The following is a 19,960-nucleotide window of genomic DNA, read 5'->3' as shown; positions in this document are numbered from 1 at the left end:
GTAAGAATTAAGAAATTACTATTTTGAAAATTAAAGTTCTAGGCTTCATGGAAGCAGCAATTAATTTATTTTAAAAATTACCTTCCCTTTGCCTGCCACTGTCTTGTAAAATATGTGTAGGGAGATCTGAAGGTTGGGGTAGGGCTGGATATTTAAACATCAAATTCTCACTGGGGAAAGTTTTCCAGTTTTTCTTCTATTGATTTGTGTCTGGGAGTGGTTTTAATAGGTATTTGATAAAAGTAGCTTCTTATTTCTGTAACACTTGTAAGTTCCTGTAAAGACTTTCTGGAATTATGTAGAGAAGATGTTAAGGTGAAGGAGGAGTGTGCTTTGGAATTGGGCAGACTTCAGACCTCTTTTATACTACAAAAAGCAACCGCCTTCTAAGTGTCACATTTTGTTCATGTTTATATATAGGAGTGCTATATAGATTTCTATTATACCTGCTTCTAGTTTTGAAAACTTCCGAGGTTTGTCTGAAAATACGAACATTTATAATACATTGACAAAACATACAGGTCAATGTCTCAGAAGAATTGTTAATTTAAAATAGGTAAAAACATTCATCCTTTCTTGTAGTATTACATAAGATTCCATTAACATTTTCTATGCAAGATGCCTCCATGGATCAACAAAATGGTTATGAATACATGTATTGGCCATAGAAATGAATCATGTAACATACATACTGAAATGTTATGCTAGGTCTTTATTTAGTATTGGAGTAATTTCAATGATTCCCACAAATTTCTGAAGTTATTATAATGCTCCAAGTCAGTTTCTGCCATTTATTATAGGAAACTATTCTTAGAGCTTTTTAGTGATAGGATTTGTTTTCTACTTAATAGTGTTCCGAGAAAGCAGATCTTTACGGAAAGAAAGGCTAGAGCCGATTCCTTATTCCTACCTCAGTAGATTATTTATCTGCAGCCATGTGTTAAAATTAACACTGATTGTGTACTTTTTCATGCAATATAATTTATGATTGATAATAGTTTTAATGTATTAATGCACTAACATATTTATTGCATTTGGCTGCAGAGGTGGGTGACATTCAGCCTGTTCTGATCACAATTACCAGTTTGACAACAAGATAGTTTTCTGGGAATTTTGGAGAGGGAAGTTATGAAAATCTGTTGGTTGTCAATCTGGACCTTGGCATTTACTGTAGTTACAAGAAATTCCTAAGTATGATGACAGCTGAAGAAAGCTGAGAGGCCTTTCCCTACTCTTCCTTCTTCCTAGTTCATTCGCTTTGTATGTAGCATTCACAGGCAGCCTCACTGTTTCCCATGTGGAATCAGATACACACATGGAAAAACCTCCTACATACATCTCTTCAGGGCCTGGAGGAAATGGAAGATTATGTCCCTTTTTTCACCTGTTTTTGGGGAGGATGGAGGGACACTACAAAGCATCTGGAAGTAAAAGACCTAACAGGAGATAGGTATTTAATTCCAAATATTTACAGGTTTCTTCTTAAATTAGCTAATTATAAAAATGCTGATATATTATAGCTGGGTTATTCATGGTGGCCTTTGAGCCTTCATTTTGCTGAATGGCTGGCCTTCCAGATAAGGCATTTACCTATTTTTTATGTTATCAAAGACATAAAAGTCTTTTGGAAAGGGAATGTGTTGTGCATCAAAGGAAATAGTACAGAAGAATGAAAATGGGAAAAAGCAGCAGGGGTATGAGAGACAAAAAAATGAGGGAAGCATTTTGAAAAAAGGGAAGAAAAGAGGAAGAAAGTGAAAGGAGTTCTTGTGATGATATTAATAACACCATGCAGCCATTGTGTCAGTCCAGCCTGACTGCAGGGATTGAGGATACTTCTTGTTTTAGTCATTTTCCGTAACTGTACCTAATATTTCTATTTTAGTTTATCTACCCACAGTAGGGTGCATCAAAGGGTAGGAAGAAAAAATGAGCAGGAGTGTACAAGCTTCCAGAATGGCTGTAACTGAAGTTGGGAAAAGCAGAATTTCCTGCTTTAAGAAAAATGGCAGGCAGCTTCAGGATCTTGTTAGGATCTTGTGGTGTTAAGTCCAAAGCTTTTTTGAATGTTCCTTCATTCTCTGCACCAACCTGTAACTCTAAAGATTTAATTATTGACAGAAATACTTTAAAACCAATGCAGTTGTAGTGTAAATGTGTCTGGAATGTTACAAGCTGTTTCTGTGTTGGATGGAAATTATTTTTTAAAGACAGAATTTTCACTTTAAAATCACTTTGAACATTTGGCTTATTTATTGCTTTCTTTATTTCCACATTAGCCACAATCCCCACCCCTAACCCCTACTAGTTTATACACATCCAGTACTCCTAATGGGTCCCAGTATCCCATATTCTCCATTGAACCAGTGCATTATTGCATGAGTGACATAAAAACAGGGAAGCCCAGAATTCCTTCTTTCAGAAGTCTCAAAAGAGGGGTAAGTTTGATAACAAGTTGAAATGCATGATGGGCTATGAATAGTGTGTTTGTGATGTGGCTTTTCAATGCTCTTCACCCTCATTATAAGACTTTGTTAAAGTAACACTTCAGGTCTGTTAGGATACTTTGTTTCATATTGTACAGAAGTTACCAACAGGTTGAAGATAAACTAGAAATACTCTTTATTGCATTCCAAATACTTGTACCTAAAAGAAAGGTGTTATAAAGAGGGTGCTCAGCATGTGTTTGATACCTTTCTTCATTCTTGTTCACATTCACAAATGTTTTCCTACCATCATGTAACATATTTTTGCAGTAATTTATCATTGGGTATCTAGTCACCACAAAAAAATGTGATGGATCATGTCTTATTTGCTGAATTTCAATTGAAATAACAGTAGTTGATTACTAGACACTTACCTAAGAAGGGAGAAATTTGATTTCTTTTGTACATTGAAAGCTGAAGCACGTGGTGCTTGCAGATTTTGAAATACTGATTCCTGAAACATTACAATTAATGCATTTTCTGATTAAGAAACTTTGTACTTGTCCAAGGCTTTTTGGTAAAATTGTTGAAAAATTACTACCAAATGCCACCTTCTGAGATGTATCAACTCATTTACTAATTTATAGGGGCATATTCTGCAAATAGAGTTTGTTTGGAAGACAATAAAAGGGAAATGTTAAATGTTTCCTAGCGACATTATAGTACATTATAGGGCACTTCCCTGTTATTGTAGTGAAACACAGGCTGCCCAGTTCATGTTTGGTTTATGATATTTATTAATCCAAATAATGAAATAATTGGATGCATTTGATTATATATAACTCATTATTTTCTGATAGTTGAAAACAGTATTGACTTGCTATCTCATGTGCATCAAGAATAGTTGACTACTGTTGATATAATGTGGAGATCAAAGTGCAATGATGTTGTATTGCAGTAAAGTTATAATGAGTTACACTTAAAACTTACTTCCTTTAAGTCATGTGGAGTCTTGTTGCAGGCTCCCATATTTCTTGGAAATACCCTTTATATCACTACCATTTATTTTTTAAAAAATTCTTGTGGTCCTTCAGTATTTATGGAGGACAGTTTCTTCTTTCCTGTTCAGAGTCACTTGCATCATAATTTGTTCTGGTCATGATGTTCCTTTAGCACTCATTGAGGAACTAACTGGATTAGGTAGTTGCCAAGGTGGCACAGGTCTTGATGACACCTTTTTGTTGATCACATGCTGCTGTTTTCCACAGTTTTGTCCTTGGAAAATGATGTCCAAGTGGTACTGACATAGAGAATTACCAAATGGTATTTAATTCACTTCTGCTTTTACTGAGATTCTCCATGAGTTGGCATATTCCAGCCTGTGAGCATACTGGTGGTTTTGTTTAATGTGCCCTGTACAGGATTTCTCTCAAGGAGTGGAGATCACAAGACCAGCCTTTCCTCATGCTGTGCTGCTCACATTGGATTTTCCTGTTGTGATGTATAGTGAAAGAAAGTAGCTGTAGAACAGCGTGTTGAAAAAAGTCTTCTAATCATCTAATCATAAGCAAGTGTAACTTGATGAGTTGCTGTTGCGTGCTGCTTAGTGTCCTTGGAAATCTTAACATTTCCAGAGAGGACTTAGGAGAGGTCTTTGCTTGGTCCCACTTGCTACATAGATAGATGCATCATCAACAGTGATACATAAACCTTACTGTTGTTTTCTTGCAACACACATTCTAAAGGGAAGAAATAGTTTATTCTAGAGCCATTTTAGTCTTCAGACTTAGCTGAAGTTTCTACCAAAGTATCATTTATGAAGGTGCTTTTACTTTCCTCATTGCTAAAAATTTTAATATTGTGTGTGTGGCCCAGTCACCAGCCTTAATAATTGCTGAAGGTCAGAAATTATGTGGGAGATGTGTATCTTCTGAGTTGCTTGGTGTTCTCTGGAAAGGGTTATCCCAAGCCATTGAAAGCATGGTAGATCTTCAGAACATAGTGACTGTTAAACCCAGGATACAGCACCTGGCATTGGTGTTTTAGTTGCTTCCCCTAAGGATTAAGTCTTTACTCTTTACATGTCTTTATTTTTCCTGGACTAAAATATTTCTAGGATAGCAGCAATGACCCAAATACTGTTTTCAGAAAGTAAAACTACTAACTTCTAAACTTGAAAAAGATCTTGGTTTATAGCAGTTTTAATGTGATAATAAACGTTGAAGAACATTGTAAAAATTAGGCTTGTAGAAGTGTTCATAATTGTTTGTTAGCTATAATTAACAAATTTTTTGCAAATGGCTGACCAGTCCTTCATCATCATCAAATTCTGCTATTTTGTGTAGTGTTGGCTGTGTGTTTGTTTCTTCTCCTACAATAGAAGTTCTTTAGCATATTTTTCAAAACCATAACATTGAAAAGTAATTAAAATAAGTGGTGTATTAGAATTTTGTAAGTAACTACACATTCTCACCTATTAATTTTTAAATCAGTAATTCTTAAACTAGAAATGCATTTCTGATTATTGTATTTTGCTTTTATTGTGCTGATAGTAAAATGTATTTTTAGTAAATGAATATTTTAAATATATAATTTTAGGGATTAATCATTTCTGTAACGGGGCCATTGCATGTGAATAATTTCCCGTTTCTTTCTGTTTTCAAATGAACTGTGCAGTGGTCGGTGAAGATGGTAAGCCCGTGTGCTGATCTGTCTGCTGTACTTCTGCTAAGATAGCATGAAACTAATCTTTTTAGAGTGTTTCCATATCATAACTGCTTTAAGTCAGGTGCTGAAATACATCTTCAGATTTTTCCACCCATATACACTCTTCTTAATCATCCATGCTTAATGTGAGATAGTGAGACTTGCAATCCAGCTGCAACTAAATCTGTGATTTGGGAATTTTAGGGTTGACCAGTATTCATGAGTTGGTCATGATGAAAATACTTCATTTCTCTTTGTCAGGAAAATTGTTAAAGCAGCATAAAATATGTACAGGAAAATATTACAAAACTTGAAAATTGAAATACTGAATACTGCAAAATTCACTCCTTTGAATTTAACAACAAAATTTCCTTTATGCTTAGGAATATTAGAAAGCTGTTGTGTGAAATGAAAACCATACCCTAATCAATATGCTGAGTAAATCAGTAAAATTTCACAGAGGCACCTCTGTTCTTCTGATCATTGCTGTAAGATAGTCTGGTTTTAACTGACATGTAAGGAAAAATGATAGAGAGGATGTGATTGTCTTTTTGTTTCTTTGTAGTGTGTAAAAGCACCTGAAAGGATTTTTAATTATTTTTTTTTTTCCTCCAGAAAGAGACACTTCTGCTTAATTTTGGAAACATTGTATCTTGATTTCCTTCCTTTTTAAGGTGTCTTGTATTCTTAAATCATAATCTTACTGCTTTTATTTTTTTTTTTAACAAGTGCAGAAGAACTGAGAAATTTAGGGCCACAAGAAAATCTTGAGATTAGAAACTTGGCACCTGAGCCTAAGGCTGCTCGTGTCAAAATCTCCAGTCAGGTCTCTGTCACATTTCTTCTTGACAAAACAAGTGCTGTCCAGTTTGGTTGCCTCCATGGAGGGTTCCTGTAATGGCAAGTGTGTTTTTGTGCTAAAAGCAACTTTATTAGGCAACTAGGACACAAATAATGTAAATTAAATTTCTGTTATTAAGGTGTATTACTGTATTTCCTTCTTAACTGTCAGTGTCTGTCACCCTGAGGGGAAGAGTCTTCACAGCAAACTTGCAAGATATGTAAAAATCTCTTACCATACTTTTCATGCCCAAGTCCTTCAATCCTGTGTATAATCTTGGCACAGGTTTGCAATCAAACCTTTTTGGGTTCAGGCTTGTAAGTTGGTAGGGGTTGTTTGTTTGTTTTATTGAGGTTTTTTGTTTGTTGTTTTTCCTTCTTTGTTGTTGTGGTGTTTTTTTTTTAAGAAGACAAAAAAAGTTTGGAAGGTAGGAGGTTTTTTTCCCCTCCCTGAAACATTATTTTTACAGTGAAACAGGTGACTTGGACTATTCAACAAGTTTTGATTCCGATTAATGAATTTAAGTAAAAAAAACCTTTGATGTTCCAATGGCTTTTTCTGTGCTCTATGAACTAATTTTACTTGAGGTAAAAGGCATCAGAACTTGACAAGTCTGTGAAGATGTTTTCTAGGAAGATTGCTGAGCTTCTGGAAGAGAACTATAGTAGTACTTTAGAATGAAGATCAAAAATATAGTAATTTTATTTTGGTAGTATTCAAATGGCCATAGAACACACTTAAGAAATAAGAATCCATATATACTTTTGTTCTGACTAAAATTACTCTGTACCAATTAATTCTCTCCTTTCCAAAACTGCTTTAAGTGCAGTGGATGAAGTAGGAGGTACACAGCTCAGCTTTTCAGAAAAAGAATTAAGTCTAGAAATTTTGAATCACATCTGTGAGCCAACTGTTACAGAAGGCAGAAAGAACTTTGAATGAATTACTACGATCTGGCAGCAAGAATGTGAATTTATTCTGTTGTGGTCTTTTATACAGCTGTGTGTCAAGTAGAGTTTTTAAGAAGGTCCATCCTGCTTCCAGTGAACACTGTCCGTGTGCGGGTATGTCACTTCAGCTGTCCAGATCTGTGGGTGTTCCTTGTTCAATAGTGTTTCTACTTGCAGGGCCCTGCACTAGAAGACTTCAGCCACCTCCCTCCAGAACAAAGACGCAAGAAACTGCAGCAGAGAATTGATGAGCTTAACAGAGAACTACAGAAGGAAACAGACCAAAAGTAAGTGCTTTTTTTTTTTTTAGTTTTGTCATGGTGCTTTCTGTTGTCTCTATCTTTTGAAGTCTTCTACCTAAGGCAACAGTCCTCAGAAGCTGGTAGGGAATGTACTAATCCAGACTGTGTTACAAAGTTCTGTTTACATTGCTTTCTTCTGCTTTACCATAGCACCCAGTTTGATCCTAATGTTTCATGGGAAACATTGGATCTAAAAGCATGGATTTAAAAAAAAAAACATAAATCAGTGCACAGGTCTGTTGAGCAAGAGAGCTGCAACTTAATGCACTAAGAAAATAATTCTATTAGTATTTAGGAAACTGTATTACAAACAATACAGGAAACAGTATTGACACTGGATAGAGAAGAGTCAACAGCTGGAGTCCATGTGTGCCTGTGCATGACACAGGAAAGGCAGGCAAAGTGCTAAAAGGACAGAATGGGAAAAGGATTTAGGCATGGTGTGGGGAGCAGTTGTTCCTCATGTTTGTGCTCAGTATCTAATCACAGGTCAGGATCCCATACACATAAACATTATTTTAGCTTTGATGAATCTGTACAGTAATGATGTATATAATTTTTATAATTATTGTCGGATTTTGTATGGTTTTAGAGATGCCCTCATCAAGATGAAGGATGTTTATGAAAAAAATCCCCAGATGGGTGATCCAAGCAGTTTACAACCAAAATTAACTGAGACTATGAGCAACATGGACCGTCTCCGGATGGAAATACACAAGAATGAGGTTAGACTCTTAATTCATTGGGAAAATGTAAATGAGCAGAAAAACTGTAGTTTGCCTTGTGGCTTATAAACACAACACCTTTAAAAACTGCTTGATTTAAGAAAGTGCTCCTGATACAATTTTTTTGTGGAGTGCCATATTTTCAAGTATGTTCATCTAGCTAGAATAAGGATGTACATTAGGAAATTGTTTTGAAGAATTTCTTGTTAATCACTTATTTTGAAATTAATATGTGATTAAAGATTACTTTTTCCCTTAAGCCTAGTATAGAGTATGGGCTAAGCCTGAGGGATAGTGAAGTAACTATGTGACTTCACCTGTGAATGCAATCTCTATGTGGCTGTGTACGGACAAGTAAACTGTGTGCAGTTAAGAGCCTTTCTTTTTTGGTTTAAAAAGAAGTTTTCTTTGACCCCAATATTTGTCTTTTTCCCCCAAGGCCTGGCTCTCTGAAGTTGAAGGTAAAGTAGCAGCCAGAAGCGACAGACGGCACAGCAGTGATATCAACCACCTTGTAACACAGGGCAGAGAGAGGTCACTATTCTATCTCTACTGCTTTCTTTTTCTTATGCTACAATCAGTGCATCTCTTTTATAGTTAGCAGTAGGTGATGGTTATTACTTATCCTCTGGAAGTTTGTCCTTCTAAAGGAAAATCTTACTGGCTCTGAATTTTAGAGGTCACTTCATGTCATTAGAGTAACAAAAAAACCAGAGTCTAATGGAAATACCCACTCATGACACAGCAAAGACTTTTATAGCTCTTACTCTGCTGCATGAGGCTCACCAGTTTTCCATGTTCTGAAGAGAAAGGTAGGTCAAATGTTATGTTTGCTTATGTAGCAAATTCAGGCCATGAGTTAGATCAGTGTTTTCAGACAATCACCTCCAGCAGTAAATAAAAGGACTGCTAGTTGGTGTTCCCAGAGTAATATCCATGGTCTGCCCTTCCTGTGATGCACGTATGTTCTGAGTCTTAGAGCTAAGAACTCCTCAGAGTCCTCAAGCTCCAATCATTGCATTGTAGCCCTGAAGGGAGTTACACGGATGATGCAAATCAGGAAGTTCGAGGCCCACCACATCAGCATGCACATCCAAATGAGTTTGATGATGAGTTTGAAGATGATGATCCATTACCAGCTATAGGACATTGCAAGGCAATATATCCGTTTGATGGTAAGGTTAACAACATGCACTATGATTCTTTGACTATAAGGCATGGATTATTTATAAAGCAAAAACAGGTTAAATGATTTGAAGTAAATTAACTGTACGAGCAATTGGTTGCTTATAAGGTAAGTGGAAATATTTTATAAATCACTTAAACTCATAAGCAGTACTTTTGTGCTGTTTTTAAGATAAATATTAGCATGGCTATTGGCAAATATTCAGCTTTGTGAACTGGACTAGGTTTTTGTCTGTAAGCCTGTTTTATCATGAGTTCTCTTGCATGGATTTTTTGGTTCTTCCTGTTTATATGTAATCTGGAAACTTTGCCCTGGGAAAAAGATTACTCAAAATTCTGTCTGAACATTGAGACTTCTTTGCCTCTTGTTTTTCCCAGGTCATAATGAAGGCACTCTAGCAATGAAAGAAGGGGAAATTTTGTACATTATTGAGGAAGACAAAGGAGATGGGTGGACAAGAGCTCGAAGACATAACGGAGAGGAAGGCTATGTGCCAACATCATATATAGATGTAACGCTAGAGAAAAACAGTAAAGGTGCAGTAACCTATATCTAACAGTAAACTGGCAGCTTTCTGTTGTACATTGTCCAGGGAAAAGAGTGGAAACGTATTAAGTTACACAGGTTCATGGAAAGCATTAGAATATCAGAAGTCAGCATGGTCTGTTGTTCACAATGTGAGTTGACTCTTGTTTTTTTCAGAGGGGACCATATTATACCTTACACCTTATAGTGGTCTGTAATTTTGACCAAAGTCTCTTGCTTTGTTTACCTGATCTAGTGTTTCTGCTTTACAAAGCACTAATTCCAATTCAGCTATTAAACTGAAAAAAGACCAGGATTCCTGCTTGTTCTATAGAATACTTTGTTTTTATAGAGGACTGAAAAATTACTTAAAGATCTCCAAGATTTACTGTTCCCATTTTTATGACTTAAACTGTATGCTTAAAACAGAGGTTTGTTTCCTCTAATAACTAACTGAACTTGGTTACTGAAAATTATTAATTTCCTTCCTTAGCAAATACTTGGCAGCTTTCACTTCTTAAACAGGAAAATGTTTTCTGATTCTGAAAGCTGCACAAAAATACTCAGGAAAAAATATTATGATTAAGAAGGACATAAAGTCCACTGACCTGCCTCTCTGCTTCCTTTTCAGCACTGGTAATGTAGAATGTTGTGTATCGGACACAACTTCATTGTTTTGACTCTAGATACCTTGAACAGACAAAAAAAAAGAACAACATGTAATGGTTGATGTCTTACTGAAACCTCTCTTTGCTTCTGAACAGGGAGTGATTTTATATTCTTAATCTCTGCCTGTAAGCTAAATCTTTGAACTAAATCATGTTTAATTTGAAATCAAGGTCTTAAATGTACTAAATTTTCCTCGCTGATAAATCACTAGGGACTAGAAACTGCATTGCACTACTTGATTTCTAGGGGGGGGAAAGCTAATTTTAAAGCTGTGGCTTGTATTTCTCAGAGTTTGTGGCAGTAAATCCAAGGCTAATGTGTAGCCACCAAGAATGGCCCATTAGAACTGGGCACGCTTCTCTGTCTTCTAAAGACCTTCAGTAACTTTGTTCTTTTCTTTTTTTCCTCTTGGACTGCAGGTTCCTGAAGCGGGTTTCTGAGAAAATGGGCGAGATCTTGAAGGAGGTTACATGCAGCTGCTGGGGGGGTGGGTGGGGGTGGGGTACTAGACTGGGAAGCCCAAGGGGAAAAGCTAGTTGCATGAGTGCATGCAGGCATACATTTAGTCACTAACATCTTAGCATCTCCATACATAGGTAAGGATGTATTACAAGTTCTTCAACAGAGTTCCATTACCAGAGTAAAAAGGCTACTGCTCCTAAAATTGCTTTTTTATCATCGTCCCAGAGGCACAAACTATACTTGAGCTTGTGCTATGTTTTAATTATCTCAATTGTGCTCTTTTCCAACTCATTTTAATTGGCAGTCATTTAGAATCATCTCTCAGTTATCAGTCTGCCTGTGCCGCCTCCATGCTCGCCGTTAACCTCCTCCTGCATGCCTACGACAGTCAGGCATGTCTGCATAACACTTTGTCATCATTGCTTGTCTTATTTTGTAACAAACCATTTTGTTTAAATATCTTCAGCACTAGAGTTTCATCCCAGTATCCATGTATGCTGCTATAACTATACCACTGCAACCATCATTACATTCCAGTTTTTGGTCTAACTGAAAAGAGACTATAACATATTTGTGTTGATTTGGGGAAATCGTACATCTCAGCTCTAGCCTACAATGCAATCAAGAGAAACTCCTAGAACTGTGGTCCATCTTCAGCACTTCGGTAACCTGTTGTGAGCACTGAAAACCCAGAACACCACCAGATTCACCACTGCAAGCTAAAGACTGTTTTCAGAAGTCAACCACTTGCCATTCAAATGCTGCCTTAAACTAGAGTGCCTGAATCTGTTTGTTGTTGCCAACACTACCACTTACAGTATCCCGCAAAGGGCTTTGTGTCTCAGCTCTTTTCACAGTGCTGCAGCTGCTGAGGTAGCCACGGTAGGTGTTTTCTAGAGCTCTACTTTACTGGATACATGGTGCATCATGAATTTTATACATTGAAATGTTTCTCCATTTGACTTTAATATTTTTAAAAATATTTTTACGGAAACTGTCTTTTAGTTTTTCACTATGAAGTTCTAATTTTAATTACTGCAGTTCTAGCCCATTTCCAGGTGAAGCTTCATTGTATGGACCAGCTGAAATTTGAGTGATACTTCGTAATGATTATGTGCACTTTTACTTGTAAACAATTGAGATTTGGATATGTTTATACGTGTAAATATAGTTGTCTGCAGTGCTCCTATTGCTTATGTTGTCTTGCCTCCCATTTGTGGTCCTCTTATTAAATACATCATATCTCGTTTATTAGGGTGATAAGAATTAGACTAGAGATGTTGGGGGGGAGGGATACTTGTATCAAAGCAAGCTTGTCAACCCAGCCACCTGCTGTTTTGGGAAATGAAATAATAATCAAAACATCCTGTATTTTCTGGGGTCTGAAGCAATATTTGGATGCAGCAGTGCTGGATTCTTTTTAAATTTCAGTGTTAATAGGAACTGTACTACCAGTAAAACTGAATTGGAGTGACTTGCGTAGAGGTTTATTCCCTTTGTCATGTATGCCACTATTACACAGCTTGATCTCGTGTATTATGGGGTCTATTAAACTCTAAATTTAGATTTTTTGAGCTTGTATACAGGGTTATTTATATAATAATGTGACATTACTCAATACTGACAAAACTACTTAGGTAGTTTGTTTGGGTTTGGGGTTTTTTGGGGGGGTTGTTGGGTGGTTGTTTTTTGTTTGTTTTTAAATCTAGTGCTTTTTTATTTTAAGTTAGAGAAAAGGAGGAAATGTGATCTGTGTATTTTCTGCATCAGGGCCTGGGGTTTGCCTGGCTAACAGCCTTGCAGGTCAGTAATAACACTTCCTGGTAAAGGACTAAATGTTCTTTTCACGCTACTGTTTGTTTTTCTAAAACCAGGATTTGCTTCCTTTGGAGGCAGGTTGCTTTTGTGAGGGGTAGTGCAACTTGTATGAGGATTATTAAACATAGGAAAAAAACATTTGTACTTGCACAGCTAGTTATAAATCACGTATTCTAAAATCCTGAACGTGAGTTGTCTTAAAGAATCTTACATTTTTCCGTAATTTTTAATCCTTTTTGTGCACATGTTGATTTCCTAAATGTTAAATGCTTTGTTTAAAAATAGTGTTCTCTGTTGAGAATATTTTCATGGAATAAAAAAAAATATCTTTTCATGGTCTAAGTAATTAGCTTCCTTGTTTGTCTTCTGTTAAGACTGACAGGGAGACTTTCAGGATGAGGTCTGTAACCTCTTGTTATCATGGTAGATCCTCTGCTGTGATTGTAGATGGGGGAACAGGTAATACCACTTTGGTGTTGGTTTTGTTGTTAGCCTACTGAAATACTTTTAAATGCTGTAAGTAACATCTCACGCTAGAAACAGGCTTGCTGACAACAAGCATGTGCAGCTCTAACCACAGTTATTGCTTAAATACTTAACTTCCTAGGATAATGCCTATAAACCAATTCTGTATGTGAGAAAGTATATGTAACATATAACACCACGTGTGCTGATTTCCCATGAAAATTGCTAACAGCTTATACTTTGCCTTCACCCAAAGCAAAAACCAAAACTGACTACTTACCAAAGTGATTCACCTCAGCAAACGAAGCAAGTTCAGCGTATACATACACCCACGTTTAGTCATATCTGAAAGCATTTTAATTATCTGGATTGTTTGTTCTTGCCATGTCATCATTCATTCCTGGCAGCGTAGCTGTTGTGCAGGCTCCAGTAAAAGCCAAAGGACTGCTGTCTTAAAAAAACCCTGGAAGTTGTCCCAACACACACACAGCTGATTCTCTGCCTTTATAGGTGCAGTGATACTTGAGCCTTCTGTGGTGGTCACAGGACAAGGATTATTTCTGCAACCTGCAGTATTCCTGCAGTATGCAAATTATTTTGCATAAGGATACACTTTAATTTAAAAATCTATGTACATTGTTTTATATTCATTAAAGTAATATTATACAGCAAATTTTATGCAATGTCACTTAATCCATAATTTTATTTACACTATTTGTTTCACTGTAATATTAAGATACCAGTGCCCCTAGGCATTATCAAAATATTGCAACTCTGAGGACATACAGAAAGCTGTAAGACTTATCTTACAGGGATAACCCTAACTGTTCAAAGGGATCATTAAATCACTTGATGACACAGTAAATAAATAACTTTAGAAATCAGTAGTTTTAAAACAAGTGTGCATTGTGCAGTTAAAAGTTCTAAACATCTTGTGAAATGCAACAAGTGTGTGCAGTATCAAGTTGCCAAAAGAGAGCTAAGGTTATTTTAAGTATATAATTTAGTGTTTATCATGTCTTATATACTTAATTGTTCCACCTGCTTCACTGGAGGAGGTTCCAGTTTTCGGGAAAGTGCAGTTAAAATCTGACTGAATTTCTCGTATCTTTCGCTTTGATTAACTTGCGCTCCTTTGCTGCCCCAGAGCAATCTCATTTGAAATTCTGTCCTGAAGATTTCGCTCATCTCTTCATCTGGCTGGAAACCTAGTAAGGAAAAAGAATCCCACAATATCACCATCAGGCAAGTTTTTTATTCAGAAGAAATGGCTTTTAAACTATTCCCTGTATAAGATAAGCTCTAGTGTCCTGGGTTCCTCTTGTACAATGATTTTTAATAAGCTAGTAAAACAGTGAAAATCCAATCCATCTGGGACACTCTCTATCACACAGATGGCTCTGGGGACGCTGGGACAGGCTATCCTTTGCTCAGTTCTGATGGCCTAGTAGCCTGACCTGAAATATAATTACTGATGTATACTTGCTGCCTGCAGAAGTATTTCTCTCCCCTCCCTTAACTTTTTCACTGCAAGTTTAAATATAAAGTCACATTATTAACATTTTTGCTGCTTTCTGGCTGCAAGTGGTCAGGATCTCAGTATTGCAACTTGTGCTGCTGTAAAGAATCTTACTATGATGGGTGGTGGTTTATTTGCAAAAATCAGACTAGGAATTATAAATTGTACCAAAACAGGAAGTTATCCTCAGTTGTTACTGTGCTTCTGTTCAGTTGCTAGAAGGGTCAGCATATTAAGTCATGGAAGCTTTGCTTAGCAAAAATGTATGCTCTGTTGCTTACTGAAAAATTGTAGTGATGAAAAATTTACTGTCTGCTTTTAAACAATATTGATGCTGTCCTCAGACCGAGGTTACTGCAGGACATTTGCTACTATCTCAGCTCCCAGGAAAGAGAATTCATTGCACTGACTTATAGTAGCATTTAGGCAGAGACCTTACTCTTCAAACATAACCCACACATACTGTTAATGTGCAGCAGTTTCTTCTGCCAATGCTCCCTACCTTCCAGCATCCATTCCGCAGTCAGGCTGTACATTTCTGCCTTCTGTGCTATCTGACGAGCTGTGGCCAAGTGCCTGAGCATTATTTCGCAGCTTTGGTCACTGCTTTCCCACAGGTCCAAGCCTTCAAAGACAACAGCCTGTCGCTCCATCAAGGTAATGAGAGGCATGAGCAGTGGCACTGTTATGTTCTGTGGAGCTCTGATGGTCTCTAGGATAGACAGTAACAAAGGAATCATATAATCAGACATTCTAAAAGCTGCTAATTGAAGAAGGCAGGGTAACAGTAGCAGTATTCTTGCCAAAGCTGGAAACTACTGTTTGTCTTTCATCTTTCAAATGAGCACCTTACCTCAGATACACCTGTCTCACCAGTTTCAAGTGAACTGGCTGGGGGAGAAGCCCAGGACAAATTTGTGTTGAAAACTTGTATTTACTACAAAAAAAGGCTCTGCTGAATTACTAGATGACAGCACAAAGATTTTAAACACATTTTAAATCTGGGTCATTCCAATAGTTTCTCTGAAGCTAGACAATTTCTCTTCTTTATCTGTTCTCTTAGAGAAATGTCATTTCCTGCTTTGCAGCCCTTTGGAGACTAGAGCTGCAAAGAATAAGATGCATGAGCACCTGATGAGATCAGAGGAATTGCCAGCCTAGCCCATTCATTCTTTGTATTTGAGGATTCATCCTCTGACCCAGTAGGCAAAGCAAATAAAAAGCAAGATCTACCAGAAATAACTCTCCTCTGAGAAAAAGAGGGTTTTTTTTCCTGTCTTTGAGGCAGGATAATGCAGAATGTTTCAGTTTCTGCTCCACAAATAGGGAGTGTGAGTTTGGGCAGAATATCGTATTCTGCATGTGTACATGCACACAAGCACATACTCATGTTTGGCTGGCAGACCCTTTCTTTCTATTTTGTTGTCTTGTACTGCATTCTACAAGATCATATAGTCATTTTAGCATAGGATGCACAGCTATTGAAAGAGCAGCTGCCTCATCTCCCTACAGGAAATCAGGAGCAGGAAAGTTAAAAGGCTAAATAGAAACCAGTGTTGCTCATACTCACTATTCCACTCATCTTGTCCTTCATGCAAAGCTTTGCTAAATGGCTTCAGCTGTTTTTCATACATAATGGCAGTCTGGGTATAATGATGTCTTAGAGAGGTCCAGGTTTGTTCTAGCCTAGAGACCTGTTCACAAAAAATACAGAATATACCCATTATTGACTCCACAGCAATTGACAGAAGTACACTGCTACTGATGAAGTTTCTGTTCTGATGATCTCTCTAGTCTTGAAGAAATTGCACAAATTAAAGAAATAAACCATTAAAAAATCCCATGTTTTTAGAACGTAGAGAAACAGACTTTTACCTGTGGCATTTCCAGTGCTTTCATAATGGCAGAAAATGCATACAAATCCCCCAGTGAGTCCTTCAGCTCCACTGCAACTTGGATGATCCTGTTCAATGTTGCTGCTCTGTCTTCCAGATTTCCTGTGCAACCCAAGATATCCACAGCTATTCCTATAGCCATGGTATTGTGCCTGTAAGTGAAACAATTTATACAACTGGTTACAAATTATTACATAATACATTATGCTGTACATTCAGAGAAGACAAATTCAAAGGTACATTTCAATATCTTGGTGTGCCCAGCAAACTTAGCCTTCACCAGCATCTTTCTATCAAGAGCAGCAGTGTCATTATATTGAATATATATACACATTGGCTTTAAATTTGTTTTAATACATTTTCCTAAGATATTACTATTACAAGAAATTCTTCTTAAGCAGTGAATGAATGAATACTTACTGGAAAGTTGCCCAAATTCCCTTTGTCCTGGGACCTTCCACCTAAATTTCCCCAACCAAACGACTGAAATCTGAATCAGAGAAGCCAAAAAACCAGATCAAGGACCAAAGGCCTTAACTGTTCCCCTTAACTTGTGCATAGGTTTTACAGAAAGCTTTGCTGATAAGTTGTTTTTTTTTACTTTACAAGGTCCTCTAGGCTACTACCTTTATTCTCTTCCACAAACACATGCTCAGCTAGATTACAGGTCCTCTGAACTTTAGTTTACCTGAGCTTGTAAAGGAGAGCTGGAAGTGTTCAACAGCTCTAATGGCCCTGCTTTCAACTCAATTCCCCTTTTTCTGTATGACATTCATGGATTTGCCCCATGACCTTAAGGAATATTTCCTATGCAAAAATAAGTTACATGCCATCTCAGAAAATTATCTTCTGTACACATAAATTCAGAAAACATGCAAGAGAGTATTTTTTGAGGAAATGTAGAGACCAGTGTAGCAATGATCTCATCTTCTGGCCATCTACCAAGGAAATAAGCAACAGGAATGTTTACCTTTCAATTAGGTCAAGGCGCAATTGATGTCCGTAAGGCAAGGTGATCAGTTCAAGACCAGAGTTCACTCCCATCATCCTCCTCATCTCTTCAGAAACATCTAATATCCTCGCCACCTGTGAAGTACCAAAATTTGTATGAGTTTTGAAACTAACTTACTTAAAAAAAAAAACCCTAGCCACATAGAAGTCCTCCAGGTTAGTACAGGGCACACAGAGCTAATGCACAGTGTGCAACATGAGAATACAGTAACAAAACTTAATTTATGCAAATGCAGTGCCCTACACAAGAAGGCTGATAATTTTTTGCATGAGTCAGACATCAGAAAATATGGAAAAGGTGTGACCAAAATGCTTTATCAAAGTTCTGTTCTCCACTTCCAGAAGGAGATTCATATACAAGCTCCAGGAAAGGGGGTGTTCTTTTGGCCAAAGCCTTGTCAGTCTGGCACTGCTCTTTAGCCTTACAGATGTACACATTTGCTTTGCCTACTTCATTTCTAAAAAGGCAACTGCCTAGAATGTTTTTGGATTACACTACAGGGTCCTCATAAAGATTAACTAGTAAAAGGGCTTTAAGGAGGGCACTTCATGTTGAATGGTTAATGAAGTTGGTATGTGAAAGTCAATGCCCTCACCCACTGGTCTTTGATTTTTAAACATCCTGTATTAGCTTTGGGTTATACCACTAAAACATACATGCTAATTACAAGCAAAACCACAGTAATACGATAATGTGAGATTATCTGCTGGTTTAAGGCCTGGTTTCACTTACAGAGACACACTCAGGAGTGACACAAAGCCCCTGGAGACACACTGATTGCTACTTCCTAGTCACAAAAAGCCCTCTCAGCCATGCAAGTGGCAGATACTGATGCAATCACTTACCATATGGGTGCTTCTTTCATGATTAGAAATGTCATTATTTAAAAGGCAAACAGAGCTACTTGATGCCACAAGAACACCCGTGAATTTCAGCCTTATCAGAGATCTCAGTACAAAGCATTTACTCTGGCCCAGTGCATGTGCCAGTCTCATTGTATCATGCAGTTCTTATCGGTGCAGCAGTATGCAACGAGTTAGCAATGACTGACAGTCGTTGGCTCCCAGCACTGCAAGATGAAGATAAAATAGACTTCTCTACGTGTCCCAGCTAGTTACTGTTCCTGCTCCAAAGTCCAAAAATCTGTTTCTGCAAAACACTTCAGTGACTCAATTAATTGTATAGACTCCCACACTTCCAGCAGGCCAATTTCCTTGACCTCATTCCAAAATGTATAGGATTTAAAGTAAGGAGACTAATAATGAGCTAACTGAATATAATAAATATAGAAAACCCCTTAGTACTTCTCTAAGGCATGCATATGCTATGCCTTCAAGCAACATACTCTTTAACAATGTATTAAAAAACAATCTCTTCACTGCTACTAGCATGAAAGAGGTCAATTTTGGAACTAAAATGTTAGACAATGCTGTTGCTACTCTTGGAGCCACAGTAAAGAAGCCAAAATCTATCACTTCTGAAAAGACGAAGCAGTACTGGAGTCAAGTGTCTCTGAGTTACCAGGTCTGCATGAAGCTTCACTTAGCAGCAGCCACCACTGCTGCTGAGGAGAGAAGTTTTGTTTGCTGTTGGCAGGAACCCAGCAGCTGGCAGGCACTCACACACACTCCTCCCACTGCTGCTCCAGTGAACTGCCCACTTCCGAGACCTATGGTGTGTATCAGTGCAGCAGCACCTGAAATGTGCTACAGACATGTTTCTTCAGGAGCACCACCATTCCCACTTCCTTTCTTGTCTACCACCAAGTTGCCCAGTAAGTAGCCATGTGTGTAGCTTCTCAAGCTGCTCTTAAAAAAAACACCAACCAAATCCCAAAAAAGCCCATTACACCCAGTTCCTGTAGCTGCTCTGTGGCATGTAAAGCACTCAAGTCATCCCAGCAAAGTGGTGCAGATTCAACTGTAATTGCATGTTTTGTATTACACAATCATCTCATGACTTCCTGTCTTTCCATATTTCTGATCCAATACCTCATATCACTCTACATTGTGAAAAATAGTTCTGTTTTTACATCTTTCTAAACAACTCCATTAGCAATACAGTTCTCTCATAGCAGAGAAATGCAAAAGTCCTGATAACTGTTTTCACACACCATGTATCCACAGAGAGTCACACAAAGACTAGAAGAGCAGCTAATTTTAGAAGTTCCACTGAACATCTATTAGAGCCAGCAGTACGGCAACCAGGTAATGTGTGTTGACCATTTGCTCTTGCAGGTGAACTAGATACTTCCTGTCTCAAGTTCTTCCCACAATGATTTACACCATAGATAGCTCTTCCTCTAGTACAAAAGAAAGGCTGAATCACAGATATTAAAAAGATACATGGCACACTGAGAACTGGAGTCTAAAGTCAAGGACAGTGGCAGACATTTAGTCCAAAGGGTTTAACATTCTTGCTCTTCAAATGGGGAAAAAAAAACAACCCTTGAAATTCCT

At 37.5% G+C, this 19,960-nt stretch overlaps 2 protein-coding genes across 9 annotated transcripts in view; one reads left to right on the top strand and one right to left on the bottom strand.

The window, feature by feature from the left end:
• Positions 1–12,956, top strand: part of FNBP1L (formin binding protein 1 like) — a 54,171-nt gene extending 41,215 nt beyond the window's left edge. For 2 of the 5 annotated variants that reach the window (XM_051625572.1, XM_051625574.1), the window contains 7 exons: positions 2,280–2,438; positions 5,103–5,117; positions 7,101–7,210; positions 7,818–7,950; positions 8,390–8,484; positions 8,977–9,125; positions 9,514–12,956. In XM_051625572.1, the coding sequence (XP_051481532.1) occupies positions 2,280–2,438; positions 5,103–5,117; positions 7,101–7,210; positions 7,818–7,950; positions 8,390–8,484; positions 8,977–9,125; positions 9,514–9,692 (840 nt within the window). In that variant the 3' untranslated portion in view covers positions 9,693–12,956. The remainder of the gene's footprint in view (positions 1–2,279; positions 2,439–5,102; positions 5,118–7,100; positions 7,211–7,817; positions 7,951–8,389; positions 8,485–8,976; positions 9,126–9,513) is intronic. The other 3 variants (XM_051625573.1, XM_051625575.1, XM_051625576.1) reach the window with 3 other exon arrangements.
• Positions 12,957–13,760: 804 nt separating this feature from the next.
• Positions 13,761–19,960, bottom strand: part of BCAR3 (BCAR3 adaptor protein, NSP family member) — a 53,549-nt gene continuing 47,349 nt past the window's right edge. For all 4 annotated transcript variants that reach the window (XM_051625568.1, XM_051625569.1, XM_051625571.1 and 1 more), the window contains 5 exons: positions 17,460–17,575; positions 16,470–16,641; positions 16,165–16,288; positions 15,097–15,306; positions 13,761–14,283 (listed from right to left, as the gene is read on the bottom strand). In XM_051625568.1, the coding sequence (XP_051481528.1) occupies positions 14,096–14,283; positions 15,097–15,306; positions 16,165–16,288; positions 16,470–16,641; positions 17,460–17,575 (810 nt within the window). In that variant the 3' untranslated portion in view covers positions 13,761–14,095. The remainder of the gene's footprint in view (positions 14,284–15,096; positions 15,307–16,164; positions 16,289–16,469; positions 16,642–17,459; positions 17,576–19,960) is intronic.

This window comes from Apus apus, chromosome 7, assembly GCF_020740795.1.
Source record: "Apus apus isolate bApuApu2 chromosome 7, bApuApu2.pri.cur, whole genome shotgun sequence".
In the NCBI taxonomy this organism is placed as follows: Eukaryota; Metazoa; Chordata; class Aves; order Apodiformes; family Apodidae; genus Apus; species Apus apus.
Note: the sequence above shows the minus strand (reverse complement) of the source record. Positions and strands in the feature narration are given on the sequence as shown.